At 43.5% G+C, this 25,689-nt stretch overlaps 1 protein-coding gene across 17 annotated transcripts in view; it reads left to right on the top strand.

The window, feature by feature from the left end:
* The window catches only part of MICAL3 (microtubule associated monooxygenase, calponin and LIM domain containing 3), a 233,191-nt gene that overhangs the window by 92,945 nt on the left and 114,557 nt on the right, over nt 1–25,689 (top strand). For 16 of the 17 annotated variants that reach the window (XM_055126758.1, XM_055126755.1, XM_055126754.1 and 13 more), the window contains exons 2-10: nt 8,929–9,268; nt 12,901–13,108; nt 14,971–15,087; nt 15,473–15,574; nt 16,355–16,510; nt 17,729–17,829; nt 22,658–22,915; nt 23,217–23,332; nt 24,016–24,142. In XM_055126758.1, the coding sequence (XP_054982733.1) occupies nt 9,008–9,268; nt 12,901–13,108; nt 14,971–15,087; nt 15,473–15,574; nt 16,355–16,510; nt 17,729–17,829; nt 22,658–22,915; nt 23,217–23,332; nt 24,016–24,142 (1,446 nt within the window). In that variant the 5' untranslated portion in view covers nt 8,929–9,007. The remainder of the gene's footprint in view (nt 1–8,928; nt 9,269–12,900; nt 13,109–14,970; nt 15,088–15,472; nt 15,575–16,354; nt 16,511–17,728; nt 17,830–22,657; nt 22,916–23,216; nt 23,333–24,015; nt 24,143–25,689) is intronic. The other variant, XM_055126746.1, reaches the window with a different exon arrangement.

Raw genomic sequence — 25,689 nt, 5'->3', positions numbered from 1 at the left:
AGGGCCAGATTTTTAAAGAAAGGTTAGGTCTTCTGTTAATGGAAATAACTCAGTTTGAGTGGCAGGAATTGATGTCAGAGAAAGGGAACTTTGCACTGAAGATTGCATGGGTGAGTTAGTAGAAGAGACATATCTCAGAGCATGAGTAGGTATGTGGGTGATTGTCTATTCATTGTCATAGTACAGAATGCAGATAAGACGATAGAGGCATTAACAACATGTTTGTTTTAAGAATGTGAGAAAGTGGAGGAGCTAAAAGTTCTAACAAAGATGTTTGCTGGAACTGAGGAGAATGAATAAATAGCAAAAATTTGGAAGACTTACGTAGTAGAGGGACTGATTTTATTCTCGGTACTTGGAAAAGGTAAATTTTGAACTACTGAATCCAAATTACAGGCAGAATGATTTTGACCTTCTATTTTAGAAGTGACTCCTTAGGGAATTAAGGTTTTAACTCCTCAGGTACCACTTCATATGGGCAGAGGAAAGAATATGCAAGTGAAGTGATTAAACTAGATGACCTTTCAGATTCTATATCTTTTGAAATTCCATGGCATTTGGTAATAGGCAGCCTAGACAAGTGAGAAACCCCAAATTCTGCACCGGATTAATCTCTTGCCTGTAATAAAGTTTCGTCCCTAATAGAGGTTCTGCCCTGGGGAGAGAGGTAAAGAGGATACTGGAGAACCTTTATGGGACCTTATGTTTTCCCAACCACACATCTCCTCCCTCCCCTTTATTGTTTGTATTGCTGCACAATACCCTGGGGTCACATACTTGGTTGCAGTGTCCCAGAGACAGCACATTTGTGACACTGGGGATGGCATTGTCAGTGCTGCCAGGAGTCAGACCCTGGGCCTCACTCTTGCAGAGCAGGCACTCAAGCCTAAAGTCATGTTGCTGGGCCTTGAGACAGTAGCATTGGTATTATCTGTGCCCATGTGCTGCTGTAGCCCTTGAGATCTTATCTTGAGCAGTGCTGGACGGGCCACTTCCTAAATTGGCACTGTGTGGGTGAGTTGTAGTCGGTACACCCTCACTGAGTGCTAGCTGTATGCTTGTAGAAGTACATAGTACAGAGCAAAATGAATTGGCTCTTGGCAGAGAACAGCTTTTGCTTGGGATTCTCCTGTGATGGTACATACTTTCCCACATCCTCAGGGGTCCTTTCCTCTCACCCTCATAACGTAGATGAGGGACTGGAGCGATAGCAAAGCAGGTAGGGTGTTTGCCTTGCATGCGTCCAACCCAGGTTGTCCCCCAGGCACCACCAAGAGTAATTCCTGAGTGCATGAGCCAGGAGTAACTCCTGAGCATCGCCAGGTGTGACTCAAAAAGCAAATGAATGAATGAATAAATAAATAAATAAAGTGAACCACACGCACACAAAGAAAACATAGATGATAGCACTGCCCACAGCTCTGAAGGAATATAAGATGTTAATCTTTGGTGTCTTCTTAACTCCAGGTTTCTACTTTTGCTAGGAGGTAGGCTGAAAATTACCTCTGTCATGACCTACAGTGAACTCAGTTCTTTATTCCTACAAGGAATGGAGTATTATTAGTTGATTCAAAAATGTTTTGTGAAGCAGCTCCTCTAAAGGTGTTACTGGTGGCCAGAGTACTTGAGAGCCTGCTAAAGAATGCAGACTGATAAGTACTGTGTCAGTACTGTTTTAGCTGCTGAGCCTTTTAGGCTAAAAGCAGCCAGTAGAAAGAATTACCACGAAACCGGATCACCATTATTTCCCTTCATGAAAGTGGCCCTTTTCAAAGAAGAAGATTCAACGATAAATCGTGAGAAGAAAAAGAATCCTGTATTGTATGTCATCGCTAAATTCACTTGAGACTCTTCTCCCTTGATAGCCGAGTGGCTTTTCCCAGCGGACACGCTCATCAGCGTCTGCAGGTTCGGGCTCCCAAGCAGGAGGAGCATGATGAGCTTTACTTCTCAAGCTGCATTGTTTTCCGTAATGGCCAAGGACTGCTTACAGGCTGTACACAGGTTTACCTGCAGTACATGGCTGCACCGCTTTCTTGTGTGACCTTTAAACTTCTTTAAATTGCAGTTTGTTTATCTGCGAAATGAAGTATAGATTCTACCTCATGTGATTATGGTGCAGAGCAAATGAGAAGGTATGGAGCTGGCTCTAGCAGATTGTTAGTAACTGCTCATGCTACAGGGCTGTCTTGATACAAAGGAGTGTCAGTTATGTTTACATTATTCAAAGAAATCCTTTTATTTTGCCAGTCCAACATCTAAGTTTGGCAGGGACTTTACTGATATAAATCTTACCCCATTAGCCCCTCCCTCCCAATGCTGTTGTTGTACCTTCTGGGCACAGACAGAACAGAGCAGAAAGAGGAATGATGAAACAAAATTTCTAGACATTTTCTTTCAAAATGAAGTCTGAACTCTCTCATTCTATTATACAAGTAGCCTTTATTTTAGCCCTGGTATAACCACCTGCCGCTGGGATTGTAATGCCCTGATAGAATGCCTTTGGTTTTGGTTTTGTTGCCAGAACCTCGTGGTGCTCAGGGTTTACTCCTGGCAGGCTTGGGGGACCATTTGGGGTACTGGGGATTGAACCCAGGTCAGCCTCATGCAAGGCAAGTTGGGGGACCACATGGGGTGCTGGGATCAAACCCAGGTCAGCTGCATGCAAGGCAGAGACCCTACTCCATATCCTGTCTCTCTGGCCTCATAACAATACATCATTATTGGATCTTGCTATGTGATTGGTACTGCTAAACATTTTATATCCATTACCTCAATTCCTGAAATACTCTATGATTTTGGTGGGTATTGTTTATTGTTTAAACATTTGTAAGGTGTCAGTGCTCAGGTATAGTTCTTTTTGATTCCTTATTTTTCTGGGTTAGCTGGGGGCAGGGGTTGGCACCACCGTCAGCCATTATGTGTACAGGGTATTTGGTTTTGACTTGGACTTTTTAGTGTTTGGGGTGAGAGCCACAAGACTGAGTTCATTTTATTTCTGATACAACTCATTTCTCAACTGTTACGGTATTTTTCACTTGCTTTTCATGGGATGAAAAATTATTTTAGTAAAGAGACTAGAATAAAAAGTTAGGAAAGGCAGCAGAGGTGCCTTGGCATTCCGGTGTCTTACAGAATTCCGCAGACTTGGAAGACCACCCAGTTGTCATGTAGTTCATGCTCTTTCCAGAATTCCCAGTAGAGCTAAGAACAAGGTGTGAGAATTAATAACTGCACTGCTGTATTCGTACTGATTGCTCTGTCTTGATTATCTTGATTATCACTGTCTTCTCAGATTGACTACTGCATTCTATTTTGTTTTTTTCAGTTTTGGTCTACACCCAGTAGTGCTCAGAGCTCTGTGCTCAGGGATCACTCCTGGCAGGCTCAGGGCACCATATGGAGTGCCAGGGATCGAAACTGAGCCTGGGTCAGCCACGTGCAAGGCAAGCCCCTTACCCACTGTACTGTCTCTCTAGTCCTGACCATTGCATTCTTATACAGCACTGTAGGGGAACACATTCGAAAGCTCTGTAACATCGGAGACGGCTTTCTTCCTCCTCCTCCAGTCATGCCTGCTTCGGCTAATGCTTCCCTTTGCCACTGAAGCCCATGGGGTTCTGTATTCCTCACGACTTTAAAAAAAAAAAAAAAAGGTTATTTGATTTGGGGCCAGAGCGATAGTGCAGTACGTAAAGCATTTGCTTGCACATGGCTGACCCACGTTTGATCCCTAGTACCCCATATGGTCCTCCAAGCCCCTCCAGGAGTGATCCCTGAGTACCAAGCCAAAAAAATAGGGGTTTGATTTGTGGGATGGAGAGATAGTACCGTGGGTAAGGTGCTTGCCTTACATGCATGCAGCCCGGGTCCAATCCCCAGCAAGCCTTATGGTCTTCAAATCACCACCAGGAGTAATTCTTGAATGCTTAGCCAGGAGTAACCCCTGAGCAATGGGGGGGGAGGGAGTCGGTGTGTGTGTGTGTGTGTGTGTGTGTGTGTGTGTGTGTGTGTGTGTCCCCACCCCCTGCCAAAGTGATTTGTACTGCATATCAGGATTTAACTACAAAGACCTTGTCCCAACCCTAAGGGAGCCCACATTTAGTGGATCAGAGAGATCATTAAGTCCTGGCAGAATGGCAGGTAGCATAGGACTGTTGGGCAGATCCACCTTGGGGGTGGGGTGGGGTACTGGTTTCCTGTTTTCACGGCATCCTTCTGAGCATCATTTTTATACTGAACAGAAGAGCTGAAAATGGAATACTGGCAGAAACAAGACTACCTTCCTTAGTGTGTGTGGAGCTTGCATGCTTCCTCCTAGGCACCCAGAGAACTTTGTCTCAGGGCTGCGAGATAAGAAGTGATTGTGGACATTGCGACACTGGTGGAGGGAAGCTGACACTCTGGTAGAGGGTGTAGAATTGGAATGTTATATATAAATCACAGTGCCTAAGATTAAAAAAAAAGTTGGGAAGGAAAGTGGGAAACAGTGGTCACAAGGAGTCTTATTCGTAGGTAGACTGTTTTAGTCACCTCAGACCCCTTGAGGGGAGGCACTCAGTGTCCACATTCATAGTTGAGAATGACCCTTCCTGCAGAAAGACTGATCAGGAATCTTGAGGCAAATATTCTGTAAAGAAATACAGTATTTATCTGATTGTATATACATACATACATATATATATATCTGTCACTGTCATCCCGTTGCTCATCAATTTGCTCAAGCGGGCACAGGTAACGTCTACATTGTGAGACTTGTTACTGTTTTTGGTGTATTGAATATACCACAGGTAGCTTGCCAGGCTTTGCTGTGCGGGCAGAATATTCTCGGTAGCTTGCCAGGCTCTCCGAGAGGGACAGAGGAATCGAATCCCGGTCGGCTGCATGCAAGGCAAATGCCTTACCTGCTGTGCTGTCACTCCAGCCTATGTGTATACATATACATATACATATACATATATATCCAAGTCTTATTAAGCAAATCATACCACTGATTGAATGGAAAGGAATGTTTCATGGGTTGCTTCATAAAATGCCATGCACGCCTGCTGCTAAATTAACAATACCTTGACTAGAAAGAAATTTTCTAAGCTTGACTCTGGTTTTATTCTCTTGAAGAATACTTCTTATTGTTTTATTTTTCTATTTTTAAGGTAGTTCTTTTTGCTGTCCCTTAAATACCCTCACCCAACCCCAGTCCAAGAGCTAGTAGGGATTGAGTGTTCTCATAACCAGCAGTTAGTCAGTGACAATCTTGGAGTAAATAGAAAATATAAACCGTGTTCCTGCATGTACTTTATAATCTATCTCTCCAGCACTTTGCTCCATAGCCAAGGAATGCGTGTGTGGCTCTGAGTCAGCAGCAGCCAGCTGCCACAGGACAAAACCCACAGGGCATTGTCACCTCCCATTTGCACCACTGCTGACTGACTTCCTTGGGAACTGCTGTCCTCGTCTTCCTTGCCCTGCTCTGGGAACTCGCTTCCCTTTCTTCTCTTCACACCTGGGTTCTTCAGTCCCCAGGATTTCTAGTTTCTTTCATCAGATTTCCTGGTCTCTAGATTTGATGGTTGTTGCTGAGTTTCCTAATCCTAAAATGGATAGTGCCCAGGGAGAGACCCAGGGGAGCACGCTGTGGCATTAAACGTGGGAGTGAGGAGAGTGCGCATTCACCAAAGCGGACGACTTGCTCCTAGAAGGCACTCCATAAGCTATTCCGCCAGTGGCTCACTGCCTCTTCAGTTCCCTTGTCAGATGAGAACGCTGTGGAGTCATCTGTAGCACTCCAGGGCTTTTTCACTGCTGCAGCCACTTGGCTTGCAAAGTAGGAAAGTGACACAGCCCTAGGGAATTAATTGTGTGTAGTATTACCTTGGGTGCCTGTCACACTGTTCCACAACCAACTTATCTTTGTTTATCTGTTGTCATTAGTGACCTGCAGGTTGGAATCCCTTTGGTCAGGCACTTAATACCTGCCTGCCACTTGGATGCAGGCATTCTGCAGCTACCTATGAAATTTGCTAATTGGAAAGTATTTTACATTAACAGGAGGATGAGCACTGGTTATTAATGCAGTTGTTACTGTCTCTGGTGCAATTTAGTTTGCAAAATTTCTGTGGTGGCCAACAGTTCTTTTTGAAGGGGTTGGAGTGGGCACCCTAATGGTACTCAAGCAACCTGGAAACCCTTCCCAGCCCAGTGGGGTTCAGGACATACATTGCTGCTCCTGTGCCAGGATCTTTATAATATTGGCTTCAGTAAGCATATTGTCATACTCAGTGCTCTAAATATCAGCAAGGCGTGGAAGGTGCCTGCTATTTGGAAAGAAAATTGTATTTTTTGACATGAGGCATAGGGTCTACAGGATCAGGGTTGCAGAATGCTGTCTCCTTACAAAAGCAAATAAAACCACCAAATTCCCCACAGAGGCAAGAGGCAAAGAGGACCCCTGACTTAGCAAATACTCTAGTCCATTGTTTCTGATATTGGGCCATACTTTTGGACCATGGGTTTTGGATAAATACATCTTGGCCCACCCCCATGCTAAAAAGGCTCCAGAGATATTGGGCTCAGAGAACAGACCTACCTGTGTCAGCTCAGCTAAAATGTTTCTTGCTCATCTAGTATAAACTTTTCCTTATGGGAAACTAGGTTAGTTCCATTTAATTTCCTCCTTGCTTTCTTCCCTCCTCTCATCTATCATTCCTTCCCTTCTTGAGTCAAATGCACTGAGGGTTCAACACTAGAACCTGGGTATTTGGTGCTCCCTGGCGGTGCTCAGGGCCCAGTGGTGTTTCGGGCTTTCAGAGCTATAGCCAGGGGCACTCGGGCACCTCATGGTGCTAGGGTTCAAAGTGTGGTTCTGCTTAACTCCCAATCTCTTGCTCCTGATTTCATTTCTTTGTGACCCTTGAACATGGGGATATTAGGACAGTCCTTTTCTGTCAGTGTACTTTTTATATTCAAAGTCAGGAAGGTTGTTAAGTAAAATAGCAGGTCCTTGAATATTTGTCCAACATTTTGCTATGCCATTGATTGAGGGTATGGGTGTCAATTTTCTATCCAGGACCAGAGTCTGTGTGAATTTTTATAGACTTTTCCCAGGTCTGTGTAAATTTTTCTCCTAGTACTTTGGTTTTCTTCTCTCATAAGCTTTGCAGATTAGGGTCTGGTCTGTCTAAACTGCTCCATCAGGGTGAGCACAGGTCTTTGTGTGAATATGCTCAGCTGTAGAAGGGCATTCTGTTCAAGATTGTGCCTTCCTATGCTCGAAAGCTACTTGAGACACTAAACTGAAATTAGCGGGTTGAAAAGTGAATGAATGAGTCCAAATGACTGTTAAACATATTATTTTAGATCATTATTTAGAAGTGTGATGATACTTTTTGTAACCAAAAATAAGCTGTTGGAATTTAACTTCTGTTGATAGCAACTAGATTAAGTAAAATTGGTTTTGTTATATGTTACTTTACCTAGAATCATAGTTTCCAAGAACCTGTTAACTACATTTAAGTGAAGTCTTAGTGTACTTCAGTCATTGTGTTTGTGATAAAGAAATAACATCTTTTAAATGTTGTGTTTGTTAACTGGAACATCTAAGAGGGGAAGTGGCTGCTCATTGTATTGGTGCAGTTATTCCCTCTACCTTCTGTTCACGAAATTGGTTTGCTTCTTGCTTCTTGCTTCAGATTCCTTATGAACAAAGCAATCAACAACTCCCTTCTGTGTCTCTTTCTGTGCCCAAAGTGCCATCTTCAAATAGAGTTCCTTCCATTGCAGCTCTGTCACACTAGTGGCACAGTGGTGTGTATCTGCTCTGTCAGCACTATACCCCAAATTTCAGAACTAGAAGAGGGTTATAGACATCAGTCTAACTTTCTCTTGCATCAGGGAAAACTCATGCCCATTGAGACAGTGACTTATTTAGGGTCATGCAATTAGTCTCAACACATAGGGTCAGCGTCTAGTGCTAATCTCATTGCTCTGCCCTGTTTCTTTGAACCCATGGTTAGTTGTAGTTTGGGCCCTTTGCGTCTTACTGTCCTGACGTATGTCTAAGTAGTGATGATAAATACATAATACTTGATCAGACAAATTCAGGAGAGTAAATAGGTAAGGGAGCACATGGGGGAGCCAGAGGTAGCTAAGGTGCCTAGGCTGAGCAGCACCTTTGGGCTTGAGCACCAGAGCATCAGATCTTAACCATGGCGCCAACTATAGCTAGGAATTGGTCCCAGTTACCAGTGGCCCTGATGTTTTTTTAAAACATCAGAAAGTCAGAAAGATAGTTACAGTGGTTAAATTGGCATGGGCTGACTCTGGTTCAATCCACAGCACCACATGAGCACCAATGAGTGTGATCTTGGAGGCCTCTGAGCCACTGGCGGTCTGGAGGGCGATTGAGGTCTTCATTCTCGTGTCCTTACAGCAAACTTCTACCCTGATTGGCTGAGAATCACTCAGTACGGTACACTTAACCCTGTGTGTAACCTCTTGAGAGTTTGTCTCATAAAGATGATTTTTTTAAATTATTTTTAATTTATTTATTTTGTTTTTTGGGTCACACCTGGCAATGCACAGGGGTTACTCCTGGCTCTGCACTCAGGAATTACTCCTGGCGGTGCTCAGGGGACCATATGCGATGCTGGGAATCGAACCCGAGTCGGCTGAGTGCAAGGCAAACGCCTTACCTGCTGTGCTATCCCTCCAGCCCCAAGGTGAAGATTCTTGACAGCACCCTTTCACTCCTTTTCCTTGGTCCTCAGAGAGTGCCTGGAGTACACGGAGTACACAGTTCATGTACATTCTATATTGAATGTTGGGTGAATGACTTTAATACTTAGGGAAAAGGTTACGTCTTCTAGAAGATGTTTGCAGATCTAAATTTGCATTTTCTGAGCATTCCTTTTTCTTTTTCTTTTTTGTTAGGTTAGCTTGACGGTGTCAGGTGGATCAGCTGCATCCCACTGCCCCCTGTGCTGAGGGGAGTCACCACAAGTGGGGAAGCATGGAGGAGAGTAAAGAGGCAACAAATCGAGCGCATGTCCTCTTTGACCGGTTTGTTCAGGCCACCACCTGTAAAGGAACTCTCAAGGCCTTCCAAGAGCTCTGTGACCACCTGGAGCTGAAGCCTAAGGACTACCGTTCCTTTTATCACAAACTCAAGTCCAAGCTGAACTACTGGAAAGCCAAAGCCCTCTGGGCAAAGCTGGACAAACGGGGGAGCCATAAAGACTACAAAAAAGGAAAAGCGTGCACTAACACCAAGGTAAGGGTTTGGCTGTCCTCGGGCCCTGGAGACACTGATTTAAGGAGTTAACCAGAAAAGACAAGACTGAGTATAGGAAGAACAGAAGAAAAGACTAAGTAGGGTATCCTGGCTGAGAATAGGGAACATCTAACCACAATCCTGTAGAGGAAGTCAAGCATATCCTTTATTCAAACTCATGGATCTGGCTCCATTCTCTGTGTTCATTTGACTATTCCATATGCCAGATCCTGTTGCAAATATATCTTGTATATTAATATATTGAGTTTGCAGGATCTTATTTATTTAAGAACAATCTGAAGTTGTGTGGTTAACGTGCATTTTATTAATCTTTTTGAATCTCAGGTTGAGGCAGAATGCAGCTCACTTAGCAAAGAAATAGCTTCTCTATAGCCCTGTTAGTATACTGCCTGATGGTTTGGGATACTTGGCATGTCATCTTCACCAAGTCATGATGGCTCAGTACAGCATTTGCCAGGTTTGGGGGATTTGCACGAGTTTTCAGTCCTCTTTGCATTTGAATGCTAAAGGTCAATTTGGTCAGTAAGTTTTGTTTTGTGACTATACCCAGCAGTGCTCAGGGCTTATTTCTGGCTCTGCTTTCAGGATCACTCCTGGTGGTCCTCAGGAATCATATGCAGTGCCAGGGGTTGAACCCAGATTGACTGTGTGCAAGGCTGCTAGTCTTGCTTATTTGCTGTTCTGTGTCTCCAGCCTGCTAAATATAGTTTCTGATTTCTTTCTTTAAATCTAGAAACAATTCTAAATTTAAAACAATTTTCATGAAATAGATATGGCTAAATATGTGGTTTTGAAAAGTGGATAGAGAGTACTACATTTTTTTTGTTTCTTATATTAGAGTACCTATGGGAAATTAGGAAAATACTGTCAGGGAATGTAGTTGCAAATGACTTTATGTCTGCTAAACATCTTTGTATGAGCTTTAATTTGCCTTCCCGTGGATTACTGGAGACTCACCCCTTGTAGATTTGTATTTTGGTACATATTTATTAGCAAAAATCATAAAATTCAAATACATGACTTCAGCAAGAAATTTAGCAGTTTTTTTAGAATAAGAATGTTCAGGATCAGGGGCTGGAGCGATAGCACAGTGGGTAGGGCGTTTGCCTTGCATGCAGCCAACCTGAGTTCGATCCCTGACATCTCATATGGTCCCCCAAGCACTGCCAGGAGTAATTCCTGAGTGCAAAGCCAGGAGTAACTCCTGAGCATTGCTGGGTGTGACCCAAAAAGAAAAAAAAATGTTCAGGATCAAAGGACTGGAATGCATGCTTTGCATGCAGAAGGCCAGGATTCAGTCCTGGGTATCATATGGTTCCCTGAGCACAGCTTGTAGTAGCCATTGAGCACTGCTGGGTGTGACCCCCAAAAAACCAAAAGGATAAGAATAAAACAAAGCCCAAATGTTAGGTGTCTTTCTTTCTTCTGAAAATGAAGTACAAACTAGAGTTCAGATCTTTAGAGTATGGATCTGTGATTCAGGTCTTGAGAAAGTTAGGAGCTCTTTTTTGGCACACACATAAAACTTTGACTATTAAAAGTTCCCTCTTGGGAATCATTGTGAAATGATTCTCAGATTCTTTTTTTTATATATATAATTTTTAATTTTTAAAAAATTTATTTATTATTATAAAGCTGTTCATGATTTATTACATTTAGTGTTCCAACACTAATCCTACCACTATGCACCTCCCCACCACCATTATTTCCAATTTTCCCAACCACTCCTCAAGCCTACAACTGTAGCAGGCCCTGAATAATTTATTTTATATTGGTTGTTGTAATTCTATAGAAATGATCCAGAATTTTTTCCTTAGAAGAAAATGTGTGAATATTGTTGATTCATGGAGCCATTAAGCCCTTGTAGAAGAGATTACTAACATGGTACAAGTTAAGCCTTGTGTGTTTATATTTTCTTAATCAAGATTAATAACCTTCTTTGGTTTTTTTCCCATTTTTTTTAATTGAGTCACAGTGATATACACATTTACAAAGTTGTTCATGATTGGATTTTAGTCATATAATCTTCTACCACCCATCCCTTCAACATCACCAATGGTCCCAGTTTCCCTTCCGCCCCTCCATCCCATCCCACTGCCTGCCACTATAGTGACATTTTCTCCTCTCTCTCTCCTTCCCTCCCTCCCTCCCTCCCTCCCTCCCTCCCTCCCTCCCTCCCCCTCTCTCCCTTTTGGGCCTTGTGGTTTGCAATACAGATAATAAAAGGTTATCAGGTATCCCTTTACCTGTGTCCTTCATTCCCCACACACTTGTATGACAAGTATCCAACCATTGACCTGTCCTCCTGGCCCATTAACCCTCACCTTGGGTATTAGTCTCATACCATATATATATTTATATCCCACAAATGAATACAGTCATTCATTGATTGCCTTCTGCTTTACATCCTATCCATGTGGTGTGCTGCTCCTGGTTTATCAGTGGTGTAGAGATGTCTCTTGGCTGCACACTCCAGGAATTTGGGTGGTCCGGATGACAGAGCCTGGCATGGGGTCTGGAAGCATCTCTGCAGCTTATTGATCTCTTTTGAGACTTATTGATAAGTCTCTGGATCATGGCCAGTTAATGAGCTTATTTGGCACCAGGGGCAGTACATGGGTGTGACTTCAAGGCTTCTGGAAGAACAGGGAGATGGGGGGAGGTGGCACAGGAAATCAAACCAACTCTGTGAAAGCCAGGAGATTTCAGTCATAAAACCCACATACCTGAGTTTTGTCAGCAGATCAATTTCTGGATGAGGCTTGTCCCAAGCATTGGAGTCTGGCTATGAATATGGCGGAGATAGTGGAGTGTGAAGATTTTCTCTGCTGTGGCTCTGTTTGGGCGGGTGGTGGGCTCACCCGCCTGCCCCACTTCTGGGTGCTCCAGATGACTTTGCCTGGTGTGGGGTTCTGAAGCATCTCTGTAACTTGTTGATCACTTTTGGATTCGCAGATTCTTAATGATTTCCTGGACTGTGTATTTAATCATCTTTGTCTTCCCAAGGGTAGAAATCTGCTTGGCTAAGAAACTTTTGTTTTCTTTTCCTTTTTTTTTTTTTTTTTTTTTTTTTTGCTTTTTAGATCACACCCAGAGATGCACAGGGGTTATTCCTGGCTCATGCACTCAGGAATTACTGCTGGCGGCACTCAGGGGACTATATGGGATACTAGGAATCGAACCCGGGTCGGATGCGTGCAAGGAAACGCTCTACCCACTGTGCTATCGCTCCAGCCCCAGCTAAGAAACTTTTCAAACAGTCCTTTCCTATTGATGAAATATGAGATGTAATTTCCAAATTTGTTGAAGTGATGACCCATTTGAATGGGTTTCAAATCTACTTGCTTTGCCAGGCATTCAAGGTGAACATATGGCAGGTTATGCCCACAATGACAAGAGCCTTTTCCATCCACAGCAATCATTAGCTGACCTCAAACCCCTGCTGATGCTCTGCTGTGACTTAAATGCTTTTCAGGGTATCCTGGTAGTGGAGAGAAGACCCTGATTAGGTCTTTACGAACGAACAGGTGGTGGTGAGATAAAACTTTTCTAGAAATGTGAAATTCTCAAGAGGTGCTGCCTTCCCCCTGAAAGCAGCTGTGTTTTTTCAGTGTCTCATCATTGGAGCTGGCCCTTGTGGTCTTCGCACAGCCATCGACTTATCCTTATTGGGAGCCAAGGTGGTGGTTATTGAGAAACGAGATGCCTTCTCCCGAAACAATGTTTTACATCTCTGGCCATTCACCATACATGATCTCAGAGGACTGGGTGCCAAGAAGTTTTATGGCAAGTTCTGTGCTGGAGCTATTGACCATATCAGTAAGTAAAATCAGTTATCTTCTTGAATCTCAACTCCTTATTCATTTTCTTCATTTTCTTGCTCAGTCGAAAGAGGCAGGCAGGTTATCTGAGGAATTCACATTCAATGGCCCAGTTTTTTTTTTTCTGATATCATCAGTGTCTATCATAATGAAATAAATATACTCTGCCTGGGTCAGAATACTTGCCAAGTAACCTAGGTCTACCAGAAACTGAGTTTAGCTTAAGGACTTCTAAGTTTGACCTTAAATTTTTACTGCGATGTAGTATCTGTAATGTTAGAATTAGATGATGTGGTGGCTTAGCCCTAAAGTAGAGAAACACAGTTATGAAAGGAAGCAGGTTTCCAGGTCGGTCGTAACTGGCAGCTAATCATGAATTCCTCTGGCTGTGTGGTTCTTGGGAGGTCTAATATCAGGATACTCTTGATTTCATTCCTGTCATCTTCAGGATTTTGGAGATTCTACAGAGCAGGGTTGGTTTTTGTTTTTGTTTTTGTTTTTTTAGATCTTACAGTTGTATTTGTTCTGTAACATGGTTTTCATTTTTTTTTTTAATATATACTTGAAGACCAGCATTGGATCAGTAGATCAGGCGGTTGAAAATAATTTTATTCTGCTACAGAATGAAATACAAGTTAATACAGAAGTGTTTTGTTTTCATGACTGGTGTGAGCCTAGTTGAAATCCAGAAGCAATGATATCTGTACTCTGAAGTTGAAGTCTTGCTTATTGATTATCATGAGTGATGTCCAGGAAGCCTTATCAAGGTTCTGAACATCTCCAGATATTTCCTGTAAATACAGTCAACTACTGGATATCTCTCTCTCTCTGTCTCTCTCTTTTTTCTTTTTCAACTACTGGATCTCTTGCTATTCAAAGTGGTTGTGCCAGTTATCATTAGCCAACAGGCTCCACATTCCTCTGGCAGAGGAAGCACTCTGCCCTTCTGCCAAGATATGTAAAGGCATTGCAATGTGTAAAGCTTCCTTGTACCCAATTATAAATATAATAGCACAGATATAAAATACAGGCTTGCATGAGATTTAATGAGTCTTTGGGAGTGAGATCAGGACTGTGGTTGTGGAAAAGTAAATGAGGTACTCAGCAGATCAGGCTGCAGGTAGAATAGAGAGGGCCATAGACCATTAATTCAATGAATGTGCCTCGTGTGTGGCAGGATTTGGCGTAGAGCTGCTAAAGCAGGGACTGGATGTTTTATCTCAGCATTCTTGGGGCTGCTGCTGTGTCTAGCACTTTGTGAGTACCCACTGAGCATTAAATAATGAAATCTCAGTGTGACAGTGAGCAAGAATTGTCAACAATCTGAGCCTTAGTTTCTATAACAAGCTAAGGTTCTTACCTTGTAATGTGTAAAGATCAGTGAGCTAACAGGATGAGGAGTGCTGTGGGAATCTTAGCAAATAGTGTAGCCGCTGCATATCAAACTCGAAAGCATCCCTGTGGATGCATATCTTCTGCCTGCCTTGTTAAGCACCTTGTTGTGTCAGAATTGTAGCATATGTTAAATAATTGCAGCACTGACTGAATACACAAAGGTGAAAAGGAAAGTCCTTGTTGGCCACAGTCTCCTGTTGCCTCAGCTCTTGGTTGTGCTGAACACCTAATGATAGGAGTGGCCTTGTATATTTCTCTAGAATATTTCCTCTACTCAACTTATTTTCCCCAGAAAAGAGAGGGAAAAGTTAATGAAGCACGACTTCAAAATGTTTCCACCACAGAAGGCTTGTAGGATCTGAATAAACTGCATATTCAGGTAGTTGGTAGGAAGCTGAGCAGTGGTCGCCGCCTGGTACCCTCTTCTCAGAGTGCCTCTCTCATGGGCTCTTCGTGTTTATGCAGGTATCCGTCAGCTCCAGCTAATACTTTTGAAAGTAGCCCTGATTCTAGGCATCGAAATCCATGTAAATGTGGAATTCCAAGGACTTGTACAGCCACCTGAGGACCAAGAAAATGAACGTGAGTTGAACTGGTGCAATGAAGGAAGTATGAAAGGGTACTGAATGGACAAGAAGGCGAGGGAAATTGCAGGAATCTCTATGTTATTTTGAAATATGTTAAAGGGGTCTTCGCTAATGCAGTCGAAACCTTTGGAGAAGTTTTCTGTTTGATAAGAAGAAGTATGGTAGGTACTACAGGTGTTCATTATAGAAAACCATATGGTGGGCAGCAGTGTCTAGTGAGCCCTCTTCAAAACTTTCTGAGGTTCGTACCCTATTCTTTTACACCTAGTGTTTTTGACTTGGTTAGTGTTTTGTGCATTGTGCCTGTTTGAGTATTTAGAGTTGTTTTGAACAATGAATATGGCCTGGGTGATGAACTTCATTTTGACTTTGGTCCACAGGAATAGGTTGGCGGGCACTGGTACACCCCAAAACCCATCCTGTATCAGAATACGAATTTGAAGTGATCATCGGAGGGGACGGCCGTAGAAACACCTTGGAAGGTACTATCTCTCCTTCTTTCCCTGGAGAGTGATGGGTAACCCTCTCCTGACCTGAGTGAGAACCTGCCAGCAGATGCCATGATCAAAGAGTATACATAGGTTTGCTGCCTATTTTGCATGACAGGCCCCTGCCTTCCTCAAGCCAACTGAAGACATGTGTACATGGACGCTGGTACTATTAATAGGCCAGTGCTAACTTTTTGTTTTATTTATGGTGATGTGGATCAAACAAACCAAGGGATTTGAACATGCAGAGCGCACAGTCTGCCACTGAACTACACCCCTAGCTCCTGACTTTCCCTTTTTCAAAAATGGAATCTCAGACAGGAGAGAGCTCAAAGGCATGGAATATGTGCATTGTACGCAGAAGCTTCAGATTTCATCCTTGTTACTGCGAGATTGCTCAAGCACCGAGCTAGGACAACCGTGCCACCCTCCTCCCCCCCCCCCCCACCCACACACACACAGCCGAACATGGCCCAAAACACAACAGCAACAAGAAAAAGGAATCCCTGGTGTTGAGCGATAGTCTGCTCGGTCAGGCTTCAGATGCTCAGTGTTGGGAAACTTGCTCTTCTATCTGGGTAGTTATATGCTTCGGTAGATAGCTCTGAAGCTTATGACTAGTATTTTCAGATAGAGAATTGCTGCCCTAAATCTCTTCACTGATGCCCACCTCACTGTAGTGTTGCTTAATGTCTTCATCAACATCTTCCTATTTGAAGTGATATCCCACCTTTTCTAGCCGACTATTACCTCTGAAAATTTCTTTTCTTTCAGGATTCCGTCGGAAGGAATTCCGTGGCAAATTAGCCATTGCCATTACAGCAAACTTTATTAACCGAAATACAACAGCAGAAGCCAAAGTGGAGGAGATCAGTGGTGTGGCTTTCATATTCAACCAAAAATTTTTTCAGGAGCTGAGGGAAGCCACAGGTGTGTGTAGATGCCTCCAGATCAGTGAGGAAGACATTTAAATAACCAGTCAAGGTTTTTCTCTCGTAGGTTTTGGTATTGGGTGTCACTGGGGCTCTTGCCCTGTGCTTCCCTTTCTGCTCTTTCTTCACTGTTGTCCTTTACATACTGCTTTTCTCCTGTCATTCTTTGTCCTAACTGCAGTTACCAACTGCCCTGCATTTGACTTTTTTGTATTTCAAATCCCTTTCTTTATAATGTGAGTATAATTTCCTTTCCTCGTATTGGTGAAGGTGCTCAATGTAGGAGGCCCTCTGGCTTATTGAGAACCTGACTTTAGGCACTGACTTTTAGTCTTTTTGAGTTCTGGTTTGGGCTTGAAGCAAACCGTGTGCTAGATAACATGGTGTTGTCATGATAGCTTTTGTTTAGATTTAACATTTTGTTGCAACAAATTCTAATTCTATGTTTTTTAGAACATGATTATTTTCCACTCCTCGTTTTTTTAATTGACTGAAAAAATCAATAATTTGCTCTCTGCTTCAGGTATATTGTTACTGCTTCTGTTCTTAGAGGGGCTGGAGGGATAGGTATTAAGGTACCTACCTGCATGCACCTGACCCTGGCATCTCAGTACCACATTGGTCCCCTGAAAACTGCCGGGTACGCACACCCCTCACCCTTCTCCGCTGCCCAGCACTGCCGACTGCTCCCATCCCCTGAGAGTCTGTTTCCTTCATGAGTGACTAGCAAAGAACTAACTCAAACCCCATTGCTAACCCAAATCCCATTCCCATCTTTATTGCTTTTTATTTATTTGTCTAGACTTTGGGGCTACACTTGGCTCGTCTCCCAGCAGTGTTTGTGGGACCATGTGCTGGGAACAGAACCGAGCTCTTCTCGGTACAGAGCATGCACACAGCCCACTGAACTATCTTGTGTCCCATCTTTATATTTTTGCTTGGTACAGATCTTTGTTTTAAAGGTAGGTTAGGATGTCAAGTTACTTATTGAGCTGTACAAGGAGAAACAAAACTCCCTTTTTAGGAACTAAATATACAGAAAGTGAGAATTTGGTTTCTCGTGGTTTTATGGTTTCAGGTGTTTTTTTGTTTGTTTTTGTTTGTTTCTTTGTTCAGAATTTCACAACGCTGGTCTCTCACATACAATCTTTTAGATATCATACTATACCTTCATCTTAGTAAACTCTTATGGGAACATGTTTGTTTTCTATTTTAGGCATTGATTTAGAGAACATTGTCTACTACAAAGATGACACACACTATTTTGTTATGACAGCCAAAAAGCAGAGTTTATTGGACAAAGGGGTGATATTGCATGTAAGTAGTAGATTTCTTTTAAATGTCCTTTAAAGCTTAAGTTGTTAATTTGCTCACCAAAAGAAATAATTTTATTATCCGATGAGTTTTTCTTGCTGGGGAGTGAAACCCCATGTGCCAATGGCTTTAAGTTATCAGTATATGATCAATATTGTTGGAATGGTACTCACTCCCCACTCCTGCCACTGGACTGTTTCAAAGCAAATTTTGGTAGCACTTCATGTATAAATACTTAGTTTAATTTGTGTGATTTCATATGTGGTCATAGTGCATTTCATAGATGACTGATTACTGGTTGCCTGACAAGTATCCTTGGCCAGGGGTGATGGAGGAAGCAGTGTTGACAAGAAGCAGTAGTTGATGTTTCTGAAAGCCTGAGATTGGACTGATTAAAATCATTATGGTTCTGATCAAAACCATTCTATAGATGTAGTTAATAGAGGTCCCAGGGACTCTGACTGCTTTAGAATTTGTTTTGAACACTTGATGACCTAAAGTTAGTGCTTACTGTCTGCCCTTGGTAGAGATAGCCCAGCTTTCTTCCCAGATGATAACGTTCCCTCAGATACATAAGATGATGAACTGAATCTGGAATCAGAATCATTCTTTAATAATTAGAGTTTCTTGGGCTGGAGCAATAGCACAGCAGGTAGGCGTTTGCCTTGCACGCAGCCGACCCGGGTTCGATTCCCAGCATCCTATATGGTCCCCTGAGCACCACCAGGGGTAATTCCTGAGTGCAGAGCCAGGAGTGACCTCTGTGCATAATCGGGTGTGACCCAAAAAGAAAAAAAAAAATTAGAGTTTCTTGTCTTATTTGGCCTGAGTATGAGAATTACTGTTTTTCTGTGACAGGAAGGGTCGGAGAGGCCTGGGATGTGCTGATTTAGGCCTATACAGTTCCTGCGAGGACTCAAACCACAATTTCAGGGTGTCCTTTTTCTTTGCAGAATAATTATAAACCAAGTCACTTTAGTCTGAATTACACTGTTGCCTTATCTGAGAGCAGTGTGAAGGCGAGTAGTTGATCACATGCCTGTATCAGTCTCCTTTCAGAGTCTCACTTGTAGACTTTTATGTATGTGTAGAAGAACTACAGGACAAAGCAGTTTGTGTGGCTCAATCTGTTCAAAGCATATGCAAGCTTTATTAGGTTGGATGCTTTATAAAATTGGCTTGTTGAATATCTGATCATAGTATATTGTTTTAAGAAATAGCAGTCAGGGGCTGGAGCGATAGCACAGCGGGTAGGGCGTTTGCCTTGCATGCGGCCAATCTGGGTTCGATTCCCAGCATCCCGTATGGTCCCCTGAGCACCGCCAGGGGTAATTCCTGAGTGCAGAGCTAGGAGTAACCCCTGAGCATCGCCGGGTGTGACCCCTCTCCCTAAAAAAAAAGAAATAGCAGTCAGGTGCTGGAGTGATAACGTAGTGAGTAGGGTGTTTGCCTTGCAAGTGGCTGACCTGGGTTCAGTCACCAGCACCCCATATGGTCCTTCAGGCCCGCCAGGAGTAATCCCTAAGCATCACTGCATGTGATCCCTCAAAAAAGAATCACCACTCAATTGGTATGTCTTGGCACTAAATTTGCCAACAAACTTAAATTTGCCAACAGAAGCATGAGAGAAAAGACTTAAATCTACCATATTAAACAGAATTATGGGGGCAGGGGCTGTAGTTCAGCGTCAGACTCCTTGCACGTGTGGAACCGTGGGTTCAGCGCCCAGCACTGTCATGCCCCATTCTAACCAAATAGCATATAATTTAGAACTATTGTTATTCATTGAAATTAGATAGGAACAGTTTAGAATGATAATTTACTTTATCTGATTTACTTTTTCTGAAGAGGGCAGGGCCATATCTTCTTTATGTAAAAAAAAATTATTAGAACAACCATGATTTGTTTTTTTTTTTTGCTTTTTTTTTTTAATCACCGTAAGAACAGTTACAAAGCTTTCCAGTTTAAGTCTCGGTCATACAATGATTCAAACACCCATCCCTTCACCAGCGCACATTTTCCACCACCAAGAACCCCAATATACCCCCCGTCCTCTCCCTGCCTATGTGGCAGATGATTTCCACTTTACTCTCTCTCCACTTTGATCATATTCAATATTTGGACAAAAGACCCACCATTATTATTTGGGATTTCCCCCAACAATCAGACCTGCCGAAAACACATCATTAGATAATTTGTTTTCTATTGCTGATTATGAAGAGCATATGATTTTGCTATTTCTTATATTTTAGTAATAAATCTGAGGGATTTCTGTAAAAAGCCTCTGGGTTCTGAGATTCGTTTGTGTGCCTCTGGGATCATGGCTGTTCAGGAGCCAGGAGCCATTCATGGGCGGCAACTTGGGGCCTCGTTGGGATGGGGAGAGGGAATAGTTCCACCCCCCATCCCCTGAGGCCCCGCATATCACGTCACTGCAGTCTCATACCCGGCTGTCCAATAGGCTCTGAGAAGTTGGCAGTCACCGAGCCACCAGGGAGAAAAGGCGGAAGGGACAAACACCTTTCCCCACCCAGGGTGGCACGGCGTGGTAGTGTAATGCTCAGTCCATTTCTGCCAAAAGCCGCTGGGTTCCGAGATTGGTCTGTGTGCCTCTGGGATCGTGACCATTTAGGAGCCAGGAGCCGTTCGTGGGCGGCAACTTGGGGCCTCTTTGGGGCGGGGAGAGGGGCTGGTTCCACACACCTCCCTCCCATGAGGCCCCGCGCATCACCAGTCTCTCTCTAGTTTTGGGTGGGAGCAGACTCTAAATCATTTATTTTCCATTGTTCACTTTGCATATCAGGAAAGGTTGAGTGGCCACATGGCCGCGTGCTTTGGAGGAATAGTCCTGATAGCCACATACTGGTGCCATGCTTGTAGAAGCTCATGCTCACCGGGATTCCATCTGGAGAAGGGGGGGAGACTGCACCTGCTCCATCTGGGGCGTTCCAGAGATATCAGCTCGGTATGGGGCCCAGAGGATTCTCCAAGTTGTTCATAATATAGTTGTTTCGGACATTAATTGTTCTGACACTAATCCCACCACCAGTGAGACCTTCCCTGCACCAACATTCCCAGCTTCCCACCCATCCCCCAGCGCGCCCTCTGCAGGCACAAATTTACTTCATATTGTTTTTTACACACAGAGGCAAATGGAATTATTAAAACTTAGATCAATAAGAGTCAATTATGGTCATTGTTATACCTCAGTTATACCTCAGTAGGGCTGGAGCGATTGCACAGTGGTTGGGCTTTCACCTTTCACTCGGCCAACCTGTGTTCAATTCCTCCGCCCCTCTCGGAGAGCCTGGCAAGCTACTGAGAGTATGGAGCCCGCACGGCAGAGCCTGGCAGGCCACCCATGCTTATTGGATATGCCAAAAACAATAAGTCTCTCAATAAGAGACGTTACTGGTGCCTGCTCAAACAAATCGATGAGCAACGGGATGACAGTGATACCTCAGAATGATGTTCCTAAAGTGATTATCTGAGGGTCTCCTGCGCTGGCAGTGCTGGTCTTCTGTTACTGTTTAGACTCACTGAGCTTGGTGGGCATCTGTGCAACTTTCTATTCAGATTTACTGTGATCCTACGAGGAAAGTTCTGGGTATCATATGGCCACGTGATCCAGGAGCTACAGCTCTGGAATGATTTGCTGGCTTGGCAGTGGCAGTTTGATGAGGTTCTGTTGTGCAGCTGGGCCCTCTCTGTTGTGGAAAGTGTCAGGTGTGAGCCTTCTAGCAGAAAGGGGAATCTTCCTGGCCCCATTCTGAGAAGGCCTCAGAAAACTGGATCAGTTTTCCTGGAAAGATTCAGCAGGAGCATGTTATTTTGGAGATGGGACCCTGGGCCATTTCTCTGCCAGCAAGGTAGATGTGGGTGAGCGCTGCTGGGTTTTCTGGTGGCAGGGGTGAGGGGTGGGGATTCAAGTGTGTGTATTGCTGAATACTAAACCCATGATGGTCATTACTCAGTGTTGGACAAACACTTTCCAGGACCAGCATGAGTGTTTGTGTTTTGGCTTTTAAGATCTTGTAGTGGTTACTGAAAGTACCAGCAAGGACACTTGGAAACTTTAGGGTACATTTAAGGGTGCTAAAGACTTGAGTCCATATGCCAGGAACCTTGAAAACAGAAAAGGAGTTTTTATCCGTTATGTGGAAAACTATTTCTTTCCCATTGTTGCTTTTCTTTGCTGGATCTCTGTAAAAATGTTCAGAATCTGATGTATTAAAACCTTTATTCTGATTTTAGCAGCCTCCTGGACTGCCCTTGCTCCCACTTTGCCATATCTTTTGGGCCCAGAAACTTTGGGTTCTTCTTTAATAAGTTGTGCACAGCTGAGTGTTTTCATGTGGTACCAGTTGTCAGAAAGTAGTTTCTTGCCAGAATAGAGTGCCAGTAATAAACTAAAAAACATTTCAATTTATAAATTATCACGTTTATTATTTTATTTGGATTCACACCTACTCTCTGAGGTGGATTGGACAAGATTAAAGAAGTAGTAACTTGCTCCAAGTCAATGAAAAACCAGGACTGGTTTTAGGCAGTCAAGTCAGTGCTCCTATAAAAACTACTACTGCTCTTTTGACATGTTCAGAAGAGTCGCTTTTGTTTGTTTTTGTTTGGGGCCACATTTGGCGGTGCTCAGGGACTGTTCCCAGCTTGTTTCTTGGGGTTGCTGTCTGTGGTGCTAGGGGACCGTGCAGTGCAGAACCAGGTTCTCTCCTGCTATACATCACTCCGTCCCTCAGCCCTCTCCTCACTGTGAAGCCGTGTCTGTCTGACCTGGGCTCTTCCAAGTCAAGCCTCTTGTCTTCTCCACACATAGGACTATGCTGACACAGAGCTCTTGCTTTCCCGAGAGAACGTGGACCAGGAGGCACTGCTGAACTATGCCAGGGAGGCAGCAGACTTCTCCACCCAGCAGCAGCTGCCGTCCCTGGACTTCGCCATCAATCACTACGGGCAGCCAGACGTGGCCATGTTCGACTTCACTTGTATGTATGCCTCTGAGAATGCTGCCTTGGTGCGGGAGCACAATGGACACCAGCTATTAGTGGCTCTGGTTGGGGACAGCCTGCTAGAGGTGAGTACTAAGTATGGCAACGCTTGAAAGTGGAGGCATTAGTAATTAGGAGCACACCTGATTTTCCTAAGTTGTGCAGTATAGCTGCATTCCTACAGGAGTTGTATCAGCAAAAGGGAAAAATGATAAGCCGTGGGAAACCCAGAGATACTACAACTTTTGTTACTTGCCCTCTACCAGCTTGTGAAATGGAGAAGTTCAAAAATAACTCAATAGTAGGCTGTTTCTTTGTTCGTTGGCTTGATGGTCCTCTTTTTAGAGGTAATTTCTCTTCATTCTTTGTTTTCTATTACCTTCTTAGCCATTTTGGCCAATGGGAACAGGAATAGCCCGGGGCTTTCTCGCTGCGATGGACTCTGCTTGGATGGTGCGGAGCTGGTCTTTGGGAGCAAGCCCCCTGGAAGTCCTGGCAGAGAGGTACCTGTGTCCCTCCCCAGGGGACCCTAACAGGGAGGCTGAGACTATGCAGGCAGAGACTAGGTCTTTTTCTTCTTTCTTTTCTTTCTTTTGGGTGTAATGAGCAGGTGCATTGGTTTATAAAATAATTCATTGAGAAAATTAGTTATAAGAAAAGTTTATTAGCAAGGCGAGCCCCCTGTTCACTGTACTCTCTGGCCTCGACAGTGACATTTTATAACTCTCACCCCATAGCCTAATATTGGAGGTTTCTGCTAACCAGTCCCTGCCTTCCATCCTTCTTCCCCTCAACTCCCATCCTTTTTTGTACTACTTTCTACCTTCCTTCTTTTCATCCTTCCATTGCCCTTCCTTCCATCCTCCCTCCCATCTTTTGTTACCTCATTACTTCATTCTTTCCTGTTTGGGGACCATACCCAGTGATGAGACTTCCAAGTCTCACCCCCCTCTCTCTGCCTCCTTCCTTTGCCCTCTCTCTCCCTTCCTCAATCTTTGTTTTCAGAGTCTTGGCTGCTCTCAGCTCTGTGCTCCCTGCATCACTCAGGGAAGAGTTAGGGAACATACAGGGCCAAGGGTCAGAACCAGGCCTCCTGCACGCAAAAGAGCAGAAATAATATCAAAGGAGAGGTAGATAGTGATGATACTTCTCACCACTCTGAGTGCATTATTGTATGTTATTGCAGAGAAAGTATTTATAGGTTGTTGCCTCAAACCACCCCTGAGAATGTGAGTAAAAATTTCAGCCAGTACAGCATTGATCCTATCACCAGATATCCGAATATCAATGTCAACTTTCTACGACCAAGCCAGGTAAGTGCTTTCTAGTCAGTTGTTTATGTATGAGTGCATTTTCAGAACATAGACACCCCTGAAATACTGAAATTCATGCCACACATACACAGCATCTTAGGAGCTTTTTTTTTTATCCTAGTAGATATCTTTTTTAATTAAATAGATATCTTTTTTAATTAGAAGAGTTAAATATTACTTTTAATCTGACTTATACAGTGAAGACAGAAACTTCAGTGCGACCAAAATGATAGACTTGAGGTAGGCTTCCTAGTCTGTAGTGTATGTAGAGGAGACACGCTGTGTACTCATCGCAAATGGCACTCCCGCTTGCCACTGGTCCCACGACTGGGATAGGAGGTCATTTTATTTCTGTGAACTTGTTTCTTTATCTGTAAAATGGAGATAATAATTCCTGACTACTTCCAAGGTCATTGGCTAGGCAAATGAAAGACAAGACTTTCCTATAATAAAAGGGGTTATTAATTTTTTAATCTTGCTACATTTTGGGGGGTAGTATGTTTAATGCCTTATCATTGTATTGAGAATAACATTTTTCAGCTTATAGTGATCCCAGAGAAGGAGATAATTCAGACATGTGTGTTCACTTTCTGCCTAAATTTTTCAGTGTTAGACCCTCACTGATTATGTGTGGAAAGTTCGTAAGGTATCCTTGAAGCCTGGTGTTAATGGACAGCATTAATGGTTTGCTAAAGACCATCAGAGCCTCTCAGAGCTGAGCAGCTCATTTTTAAAGAAAATTTTATTTAAACACAAATACAAACACAAATAAATGACAAAGTTGCTCCTAATACAGTTACTTGAGCGTTCGGCGAACCATCGCCAGTCCCTTCCACCGGTGTGACTTTCCCTCCAGTATTGACCCACGTCCCACCCACTCCCTTTCCCCTCCCTCGGGAGGCACTGAATAATTGACTTTTATTGTTTATTACAACGAAATGAGAAGGGAAATTTCAAAAAAAATTGTTCAGTAAAAGATTTGTGAAAACTGTTGAATCTCACAATGGTGTGATTAAAGTCTTGCCGAGCAGTTTGTGTTGCTAAGTTGAGCCTTTCTGCATCCGGTGTTTTCAGTTACTGAGCTTCGTGGCTTCAGTGCTACTTTCCCAGTTAATTTGCTGCACTCCTGCCAGGCTGTCTGTACTGTGGAGTTTGGCATATTGCAGCAAGTGCTCCAGGAGCTTCGGAATCTGTGGAACTGGAATAGTTCTCTACCCACCCCTTCTCTGAAGGGACCCCAGAGACTGGTGTACCTGTGAGCTTCATCTGCTCGGCTTGGCATCTTTTCCAGAATTAGTCGTGGAGCTCTGAAACTGGACTTTTTACTTGGTGCAGGCTGTGAGATGTGTGTCCTCATTTTGTTTGGGGTGGTTTTGTTTTATTCTGTATTGGGGATACACCCAACAGTGCTCAGGAGTTTTTCCTGGCTCTGCACTCAGGGATCACTCCTGGGGGCTTGGGGAACCACATGAGCTGCTGGCAATCAAACCCACATTAGCCACGTGCAAGGCAAACATCGTACCCACTGTACCATCACTTCATCCCCA

This window comes from Sorex araneus, chromosome 2 (assembly GCF_027595985.1).
Source record: "Sorex araneus isolate mSorAra2 chromosome 2, mSorAra2.pri, whole genome shotgun sequence".
Taxonomy (NCBI): Eukaryota; Metazoa; Chordata; class Mammalia; order Eulipotyphla; family Soricidae; genus Sorex; species Sorex araneus.
The sequence above is the reverse complement of the archived record's forward strand: the minus strand, read 5'-3'. Positions and strand labels throughout refer to the sequence as shown.